General features: G+C 38.4%; 1 protein-coding gene across 1 annotated transcript in view; it reads right to left on the minus strand.

Moving 5' to 3' along the window:
* Nucleotides 1-3,052: 3,052 nt before the first annotated feature.
* Nucleotides 3,053-10,712, minus strand: part of ankle1 (ankyrin repeat and LEM domain containing 1) — a 9,379-nt gene continuing 1,719 nt past the window's right edge. Inside the window, exons 2-9 of the mRNA XM_035652619.1 lie at nt 10,054-10,206; nt 9,760-9,865; nt 9,408-9,531; nt 6,396-8,843; nt 5,959-6,127; nt 5,500-5,662; nt 5,257-5,389; nt 3,053-4,760 (exon numbers count right to left, since the gene is read on the minus strand). Coding sequence (XP_035508512.1) covers nt 4,594-4,760; nt 5,257-5,389; nt 5,500-5,662; nt 5,959-6,127; nt 6,396-8,843; nt 9,408-9,531; nt 9,760-9,865; nt 10,054-10,206 — 3,463 coding nt within the window. The 3' untranslated portion in view covers nt 3,053-4,593. The remainder of the gene's footprint in view (nt 4,761-5,256; nt 5,390-5,499; nt 5,663-5,958; nt 6,128-6,395; nt 8,844-9,407; nt 9,532-9,759; nt 9,866-10,053; nt 10,207-10,712) is intronic.

A 10,712-nucleotide genomic window follows, 5' to 3' on the forward strand; every position in this document is an offset into this window, starting at 1 on the left:
TCTCGATCACGCTTGCTGGGGCGGAGGGGTCCGAGTCTGGCTACAGCAGCAGAGGAAGAAGAAAAGAGATAAAAAAGATAGTTGGAAGAAAATGACCTTTAAAGAAAAATACACAGATTATACATGGTTTGCATTGCTTTTATGAGCTGTTAATGATTAAGTTGTTGTAAATATTACATGAAAAATAAACTGCAAGGATATGTTAAGTATGTACAGATGAATCCCAACATGGTAAGTGACCTTTTTGGATGAAAAAGAATTTAGACATTAAAAGTCATAATTTCATCAGCCGAATTCTTCAAGATAAGACGGTCAGATAAATCCCTAAAATGTAAATCTAAATATGTTAAAAAGCCATAATTTTTTTTATGTTGAAGTCAGTTTGGTAGAACAGATACTTCCACAGCTTTCAAATGTAGACCTGTCATTTTGGAACACGGCTGTATATTATGTGGAATAAAATATATACTTGTTTTTCATTCATGTTTCATTGCTGCCTGGCAAACCATTCAAGAACCATTATGTTGTGTTAACTGTAATACTGATGCATGCTATTCCATGTTGTTGTATTTTATCAAATAAATTGTCACCACCAGTTCCTAAGAGATGTTGTGGGTCTTTCTTTGTTCCTTTGTTCTTTGGTTTGGTTAGAGGAGATGTTAAAGTGACGAGAATGAATGTAACAGAGTCAAATCCTTGTCCTTTAAACATTAAGTAAATTCATTTAAGTAAAAACAATCTGCTGTAAATTAATGGTAATGATCAAAGCACTACCGTAAATATATTGAATATTGATAGGCTATTTTTTGGGGGGTTTTTGGGGGGTTTTTGTCCAGAAACATGTAGTGGCCCCCATTCATACTGCAAGAAACATGTTGAACAATTTCTAAATAAAATTTGTTTTTATATATATATACATATATGTATACGTATATTAGTATGATATATCATACAAGTATTAATATATATATATATATGACATATATGTATATAGATATACGGTATATAGTACAAATAATAGTAAGTCATATACTATAGAATTGTTCGTATATATATAGTCACTATCATACATTATCATATATATAGAATTTGGTTTATATACTATACCCTGATATCGATCAATATATTATATATAATTTGTTTATATATATAATATATATATATATATATATATATACACACACACACACACACACACACACCTTTTCCCCACCAGGATTATATTAATATTTTATAGAAATGTTGGTTTATTTTGGTTAAATAACTCTACAGTTATGCACACACAATCCCAAAAAGCTGTCTGAGCAGTCAGATGTTAAAATAAAAAGAACTTGCAAGTGACAATGACAACAATCTTTATAACATTTTTAGGACTCAAGATGCAAACAATTCATACTATTTTTCCCCACTGTTATGACTCTTTATTTGCCTAAATTCAATTAAACCTCAATAGAGACTACACTATGTAATTATAAGATTCATATTTTTTCTATCATTTCAGGTTAAATGGCATTTCAGTTCTATTAAAATCTAAGATGAGAGATGCAATCTAAATAAAATTAATATGAAACAGTTTTAGTTATAGCCAGCTGCTTATTCAGCTCCAGCACATTTTGCAAAATACAATTTGAGACATAGTATAATTGCAGTAAATCAAACTTGAATCATTTGTATTTTCATGAGCAAAATATATTGCATACAGACTACACTGTGACTCTTCTTTGTGTGCGTGTGTGTGTGCATATGCTAAGCTCATTTGTCTTTTCCTGTATAAATGATTACAGTGACACAGTACAGTCTGTGCCTTCATGTTTACTTGCTGGTGTAGTTTGGTTCAGTCTGTAAATGATAGAAGTGTGCTGATAAAACACGCATACATAATTAGGTACTGACTAACTTTAACAGAGAGTTATATGCTTGTTTTTGCAGGCTTCTAGCCTATGCAGCTGGGAAAGTACCTGTACAGTATTTCAATAAAAAAACCAAACAGTGCTGATTCTGTATCACAACCACTGCTTGACCAGCAGAAGTGCTGGTGCAACTGGAAAACCCCTCTTTATTTGGACTTTTAGTTTCATTTATGCACCACATGGGTTATAACAGTAATTTTAAGTTTTCATATTAGTCTTGTAATATAGTAATGGACATGTACAGTATCGCCAAACTTTGAAATATATATATTTTTTTAATACGCTGCTGTTTTATGACTATGCCTATATTATTAAAAAAAATGTCTGCACATGTAAGACCATTATCTCAAATTTAAATGTGCGCATGGAAAAGCAACTATTTAGATAAGATACACAGCCCTGCTCAGTAATATAATGTGTCGTCATGGTGTTTATTTTAAAAACCACACTGATGAAAGAAGAAAGCTTTGGCTGACCACTAGCAAAAAATGGTGTTCTATGAAACTGGTTGACTCATGATAACAGTAATTGAAGGCCATTATTTCCAAATTAGATGCCATCATTTAAAAAAGAAAAAAAGCCATCCATTCTTGCAAAGCTTTGTGGCCAGAATTGCATGGCAGCCAAAATTGCAAACATTTGTACAGTTTCTCTGATTCACAAAAATTAAAATAAACTTAAGGTTGTGAAAATGAAATTGAGTTGTTGAATATCTTGTTAAATAAGGGTATTAGGCTTGACCACAACATACAGTTCTGCAAGGAAGAACTGTTTGCAACATTAACCCCACACACTAATGCTAATGCATCAAAGTCGATGAAGACAGTTACTGCAAGAAGAGAATCTAGAACTCTAGACTGAAGCCAAAATCAATGACTTTGTTTGTCCACTAGAGGGACACCAAAGAAAGGATGTGAAAATGACAAAAGAGTCATCCAGCTAAGTTTGTCATTTGTATTTTACTACATTTACATAAATGAAAAAAGGGGTAAGGCAATGTATAGCAATAACAGTAGAAGTAAGTCATTATAATGAAAAGAGAGCACATCAAGAAAACTATATATACTATATTATTAATAATAATAATATTGTATTATAACAGATCTCAATGAAGGGGGTTTATTTTAAGAACTATAAAAACCAAAAAATTGTCAATACACCTTATTATTGTACTACTCCTTGGATTTAATAGTTTAATTATTACAGGTAATTGTTTTCATGAAATGAATTTCATTAAAAAAAGTCAACGCTATAGATCAGGTGTTTTACTCACCCTATAGGTTGAGCACATGCTTTGATTCTTTTGTTAAACCTGAGGATGATTTTCAATTATTAGTATTAATGCCTTTTGTGTAAAATAAAGAATAATTCAATAATCAAAAAAGTGTTTTACCCTGAGGAGATAACAAATGGAATAAAAAGTAGTAGTGAGATGAGATTGTGACAACTTTTCAAGTAAAGTAACTTCAATTTGAGATTTCTTTGACCAATTTCATTAGTTTTACTAGCTAACAAAATGATGTAGATTATGACAATTACTGACAGCTGTAACCCGATGATGTTAACTAACAATCGGTCAAACAGTCCAATGATCTTAACATCTTAAGTGCTTATATACTACCGACAAACTTAATCACCCAGTTTCACTATACTGACACTTGTAAAAGAATCAGACACATAAAAGTAAGTACTACTATTGGACACTATCATATCATTGGCTTGCCTGTAATGCTTTTTTTTTTTTTTTTAAATAACAAATTGGCACAACAAAAATGGAAATCAAGCTATGTAAACAAATTCACATCACATTTTATACATTAAATTTCTTGAAAAAAACAAAAAACAACCTATCATACAGCATACCAGTTATCAGCCTCTGCTAAATTCCCCGTCATCATCAACAATACAAAAATAGCGTGACTCACTGCCAGACCTAATTTGTTAATACCACTCTCCCAGCTTCTTTGGAACTTTTTTTTTTACGACATCATGCATCGACTTGTTTATGTGCAATATGACACCAGTTAATTTGATTATGCTGAAAGGCATTTGAAATTGGTTGTGGATCAATTTGAAAAAGTCATTAGTACTGCAGCAGTCGTGAAGAAAAGTGTCCTACTGGGAAAAATGTTTTTGTAAAATAAGTTTGTCATGCTGATTTGTCGTGACTTCGGAAAGACCCGCAGCCTCACAATTTTGACTTTCACATCATGTTCATGTTCTATGCACAATTATATTATTACTCCCTTGGGTTTTTTGTGGAATCATTATTTTTGTCACGTGGGCCGGTTAAAAGCAGTGTAATGAGGAAATACACATGAAATATACATATATAAAAAAAAATAATAATCAGGCAGCTTCATTATTAACACAATTTCAAAGTGGAATCTTTAAGTAGTCACTTTAAAATGGAAAAAAAGCCAAATTACCATCACTGTTCAAAGGATGTAAATATTATCAGAGGTTGTCATATGCTTAACAAATGGTATATTGCTGAAGGATGGAGAATTATTTTATAGCAGAAAGACAATTAAATGCTGGGTAACAGCTCAGAGGATCCCCACCCAACGTTTGAGTGCAAAATTGTTCAAAGGAGGGTTGTGTTGTACCCTGAAGTAGTGGTATTTTACCCTCTGTGCATTGGCAATTTGCTGCTGTTCATACCCCCTTCCAGTGGGGGTCACTACTGTCTGATGTCTGCTGGTCTGAGCTGCCTTTCACCCTCGGCCAGAAAGATCTGCATGGCCCGGTAGAGCAGGTGGATGCCCAGCTCCCGTTTCTTCTTCAGCTGCCAGTTGGACACCACGCCATAAAAATCCCCTCGCTTCTGATTGGTGAGCATCTTCAACCCTGGGACAAATGGAGAATTAAGTAGGTTGTTGACATTCTGGACTGGCGTAAGATCAATGTTCTCCGAGTTTATGGATTTTTACATAAATAAACAATGTCCAATGTCAAAAACTGGCACCTATCAATATCTATGCTCAATAGATGAACATGTCAACGGTATTTGTGAGATTACAGGTACTTTGGTTTCACTTTACGTTACGTTATTACTTAAAATTTGTGAAAAGGTGAGTTTACCTATAACAGCCAGTGCTTGCAAGTTTCAAAAAGAAAACAATGAAAAAACATGCTAAATGTATCCATTAACTTGGTGTTTAAGGAACACAGTTGACCCAGTCAATCAAATAGCTAGTGTATAGGACAATATCAGCTTTGTGATCATCCCATTGACTTAATTTATAGCAAATGCTGGAGTGATATAAGACCCTGATACCAAGCAGAATGGTGTGAATGAGCATTTAAACAGGAGTTCTCCAATAGACCACTGTCTGCTACTCACCGATGGCCTCCACCATGCAGGCCTCTCTTGTGTAAGCCTCCACTGGAATTACGTTCTGGAAACAATGCAGAGAGATGACGCCCTGCTCAGCGTTCCACACCTGAAGGATGTGCTGCACTTTGGGACACAATTTCTGTCACGCAGAGAAGAAAGGGACAGTATTTTATATATCTGCATATCATTCTTTTATACATCTATTTATATCTTTATTTACATGAGACTGATCAGTGTGCACTGCATTACCTTGGAGGTCTTGTCTCCTTTGAAGTACTCTAAAGCTTCATACAGGTGGCTGTAGGGCCGGGAGCGTTTTCCTTTGCCCACATAAAATATAGCGTGGATAAATGTCTGGAAACACTCCTGTGGAGTCATGGTGCGACTGCGGAATGGGAGGTTTTTGGTCACTCTGGAAGAAAAGAAAAACAAAGATCCATTTAAATACATGTTCAGGGTGGATGGTGTTTATCCAACAGAGGTGTTGGTAGTTAAAAGTCCAGTGTGTAACCTTTAGGAGGATCATCTGCAGAGTCCACCATGTTGAACTAACAGGTTTTTACAGAAGACATGATTTTCATGTAAAATAAGTTTTGTCACATTAAGTACATTTTTGTGCACGCCAAATATCATCTTCCTTTAGAAAGCTTTTAACATTGCCCAGAAGAAAGCAAAGTAAAACACAAATCAACATGAGACACAGGAAACCTTGGGTCGAGCAGCAGGTAGTTGAAGCTGGACTTGATGATGCCTTCCCTCCACTTTCTGTTTTGATCTGGTTGGTCAAACTGCTCGCACAGAGCCTGCTCATCAGTCTGGCAATCGGGCAGCTCGAAGGTCCTCAGGGCCCGACACAATTCTGAACTATAACCTAAATCTACACAAATAAAATAAGAATAAATGAATTGACTTGCTAATGACAAGCGAAATTATAAGTGCATTAATATGCCTCATTCATTCAGTGGTTCTAATCTAATCCACCCACAGTTATGCTAGAATCCCCCAAACAATTTAAAAAAAAACTCTTTTATGTTACCTTTATCTTGTCACACACTCCCCATTTTGCTATCATAACTAAATCATAGCTCAAGTTAGGTAAATAGTTATCAACAACTTTAAACTTAAACTAACTTGTTGAGTGATACCTGTTTGTGGCTGGTCTAACTGCTTCTGGTGGTGTGGCAATTGGGAGTTTGACTCGTGCAACAGGCGGCACAACCTTCGCACGTAGGTGGGCCTGGTGCGGCTGCTGATAGGGCCGGGGCTCTCCCCCAACTCTACTAGCCTTAATCTCAGCTCCTTGTCAGTCATCCCTTTGGTCTCCGACAACAAACTGTGCTCCTCGTTTTCCTCCTTCTGTAGCAGCGTCGGGGGCTTCTGGTTCTCCTTTCCTCTGTTCTGCATCATGTCAGTCTGCATGGAGCTCCAGTCATAAAGGATGGTCTCCTCGCTGCTGCTGGTACTTATGCTGGAGCTGAGTGAGGTGTTTGCTGTAGGAGGGACGTGGATCTCAATCAGCTTATGGCCCTGTTCTGTATCAGTGTAGAGGTACTCCACTGGTTCGTCCAGATCCTGTATGAGTGGACGCCCTCCAGGGGTGTAGGAGAGGCTGGCCAAGTGCTGTGGCCTGCGGCAGCTTGACAGCCGGCTCATGCTGTACCTGGGGGTGCTTCCTGTGCTTGGAGTGCAAGTAAGGTCAGAGCTTTCCCTGGAGCTCCTTGGAGAAAAATAGCTGGAGCTGGATGAAGATGACACAGAGTCTGGCTGAGAGCTACAGTCCTCAGTGATCCAGAGATCTTCATTTATTGGGCTGTCTACTTTGTCCTTACCAGGGGCTTGATTTTTGTTTCTTTCTGTTGTTGCCTCATCTGTACTTGTCAGATCATCAGTCAAAAAGTCCCTGCCTTCAGCAAGATCGTGGCCTTGCATGGCCAGTATAACCTCTGCGAGGTTTCTTTCATAAGCATCCATTGAGGAATCCTGTTTTTTCTCCAATACGACTGTGTCGGACAAAGTCTGTGATTCAGAAAGCGAGTCAGTTCCGCTCCGGGAGAGGATGAGAGTGTCAGCCTGGCTACTGCTAAGACTTGAACCAGCTCCGAGGGTGCTGGACTGCGTGTCCTGGCAATCAGCAGGCAAGGAGTCTCCTCCTGTGCTACTCCCTGAATAGGATGGCGTATAATAAGGTGGATGTGGTGAACTATAAAAGTCTTCACTGCTCTGAGACCTGGGAGTCTGGCGGCGTGTTCGAACTGGTGTAGGGAGGGTCTCTTCGAACAGAGAAGACGTGATGAGGAGGCTCTCCGGTGTCCTGCTTGTTCTCAGTGAGCAGCGACTTAACCTCGAGCGAGTCCTGCCTGTTACAAAAGGACTTGGTGTGAATGGAGGGTCAGAGTTGTCCTGTAACGTTTCAGCTGCATCATCCACAGGCTGGAAATTGGCACCTTGTGCGGCCCTGTCCACAACAGGACCACCAGAAGCCTCAAATTCATCATTATTTGGGCGTTTCAATTCAGATAGGGCCAGTTTATCAAGCATATCTGGCAAGTGCTCTTTGGTTTCAGGTTTTGAATCAATGTGGGGTTGTGTGTGAACAGGTGGAAGATTCCCACCTTGCCTTGTAAATTCAAAGTCACAGTCTGTAGAAATCTTTTTGTCAGATTCAGTCCCAACAGAAACCTCCTCTACCGCAGGGAGTAAAAGACGTCTGGGGTGTTGAGATTCATCCAGAGCACTGGTGTAATGATCGCTCTCACAGCTACTGTAATGACTACCAGTCCCACTGCTACTGCTGCCAACGTGGAAACAGTCTGGCTGCTCTGGTATATTTACCTGAGCCTCTTTTACATGTTCATCCTCCTGTTCATCCTCACAGTCTTCCAAAGCACAGTGACTGATGACTGTTTTCTCCATGTCCTCATCTGTGCTCTCACTGCTCTCTCTGCAAAAAACATAAACGTGATCCGGGGATGTGACGTCGATGCCCTGCTTGTGTAAAACAGTGGCCATGCGTTCTGAATCCAGGAAGTCAGAGTACTCAGACAGGTCAAATGGTAAGCTAATGCCACTGACAGGAGACTGCTGTTGGGGAGATTCAGGACTAAAAACGGGGAAATATTCATCTACATCTCTGAAGCTCACACTCTTACGGCTCGCTCGCCTTGTGGCAAATGCTGGGAGCGTGTCTCTTCTAGAGGGGGAGATTCTGCCATCAGTTACAGCACCATGTTCATTTACTTTTGATGTGAACACACCATCATAAGTGCATAAATCATCCTCCTTAAGAATTGGCATTGCAGCTGCCGGTCCCACTGCAGACATGCGAGTGCTTGATAGTATGGAGGGACCTTCAGATGACCAATGTGAGGAGGAATTGTTCCAGTGATGCCTCTTATTGTCCATATCAGAAAGTCTGTTAAACGATATCCCTCTGCAACTTGGCCTTCCATTAATGTTAGACATGTTGAAAAATGACGAGCGCCTTGTGCTGCTCAATGGGGCTTCACCAAAGTCACTTATCATAGATGAGTGGGAACTGAAGCTGTAGTCTGATTCAGGATAGCTGGACATGTCGGTTTGGTCTGAATATACAGCTGTGGAGATGAAAAAAAAAGAGAAAAGTCGATACAGAAATGAACACAGTCCTTGCAAGAGTGACAAAAATGCAAAGAGGAAAAAGTATAAATGTAGCTGTATCTGATCTAGTCTTTATAAACCACCAGTAGGAAAATAGTGAGTGTTACTGGCAAATTTCAAAGTAAACTAGGCAGTGGTGACGGGTATTGACAAAGTATTTTTCTTTCTAGGAGTCTCCATATTGATATGCTACGAGATATTGTATCAGATATGAATGTTTTTGAAATTTCATGGGATTTAAGGGAGTTTACACTTGAGATCGGTATGTTACGGTCACTGTGATAATTATTAGTATAATAATAGTATTACTAAAATATGCAGCCAAGCATGCTGTTTAACATTTGACTGGCTGAATAAACACTAATACACTGTATCTCCATGCCATTTCTAACATTACTGGATAAGTATTGCTTTCTTCAAGTTTTCCAGTTATGAAATAACACAAATTGAACAAATTCACATTCAAGTGTTTTTTTCTGGATTAAGTTTAGTAAGTAACCACCAACAAGAGACTTTCTTACAGTATTGGAATTGAGGCAAGTCCTCCTCTTCTGTGTCCACTGAGCTGCTCTGATACTCCTGAAGGATCTGGGCACATTTCCGATTCTCCTGTTGCTCCGCAAGCTGCCCTGGTGTATTCCCTTCCTAAATAAATTAAGGGGATATTAGGCATAAACTAAACATTTAAAGCCACAGAGTAGTTATCTTGTTACAGATCAGGTATTTTCTCATTGTATTAGTTTTTGAGATGCTACAATAGCATCTCAAAAACCTAACAAAACTACTAACAATGTATTATGCTAAACATTTAACTATGAATTGTTTCTCAGTGTCCTGGTCAGCTGTCTGAAACTAGCTAAAAACAATTCTTACATTATCTTTACTGTTTGGGTTCCCTCCATTCATCAAGAGCAGTTTTAGATTTTGATAGCATCCCCACAGCGCAGCAATGTGAAGAGGAGTCAGGCCCTCTGATGACCTGGAAAAAATACAAGAAGAAAAAAAACAACAACTTCAAATCACATACACAAGAAAACCTTACATTATCATTATGCCCAATGAATTTTGACAGCGTCTCATGTCTATATTTTGACATTTTTCCAAAAGGAACAGGAAATTGGAAACGTCAAAATGTCAGCAGAAGAAGGTCACAAATATTTACAATACCTGATATTGGGGTTCGCTCCATATTGCAGCAAAATTTTCAAGCAGCGCGTGTTCTTTTCGGTTTCTTTGCCAGCAGCCAAGTGTATTGCTGCCACCCCTTTACCACCCACCAGGTCGGGGCATGCACCTTGTGAAAGCAGCAGCTGCACAGATCTACCAAGGAAGAGAGAACTGTTACAATCTGATTCCAACACACAGCACAGTTGCATGTCATCTTATACACTTATACAATAGGTCTGTGAGCAGTACTCATTTTGGTAAATGTTTAGTATTTGTTGAGCTAGCGCAACTCAAGAGTAATTGCAGAAGCAGTAGATGATGTCGTCTTTCAGTCAACAGACAGACAGTCTGCTTGTGTCTTTATTTACTTTTTATGGACGTTAAGTGCAGTTCTTGAAGCTAACTGCTGTTTATCTTTAAAACAGTGTCTGACAGCAGTCACTGTGTGCACTGTTGCCACCAGTTGTTCCTGCATTTGACACAGAATACTCTCAAAACATTGACAGATATGGAGGGGATATCATACCTGCACCTCTTGCAGTCATTATACCAAACTGAAAGCCACTTTAGCAATATCATTATCAGGTGTTTTTAATATGCTTTTTAAAATATTACTACTATGCTATTTATGTTTGTTTTTTTGTGTGTTGTTATGTTTA

This window comes from Morone saxatilis, unplaced genomic scaffold (assembly GCF_004916995.1).
Source record: "Morone saxatilis isolate NCDOM2014 unplaced genomic scaffold, NCSU_SB_2.0 Contig12, whole genome shotgun sequence".
NCBI classification, from domain to species: Eukaryota; Metazoa; Chordata; class Actinopteri; family Moronidae; genus Morone; species Morone saxatilis.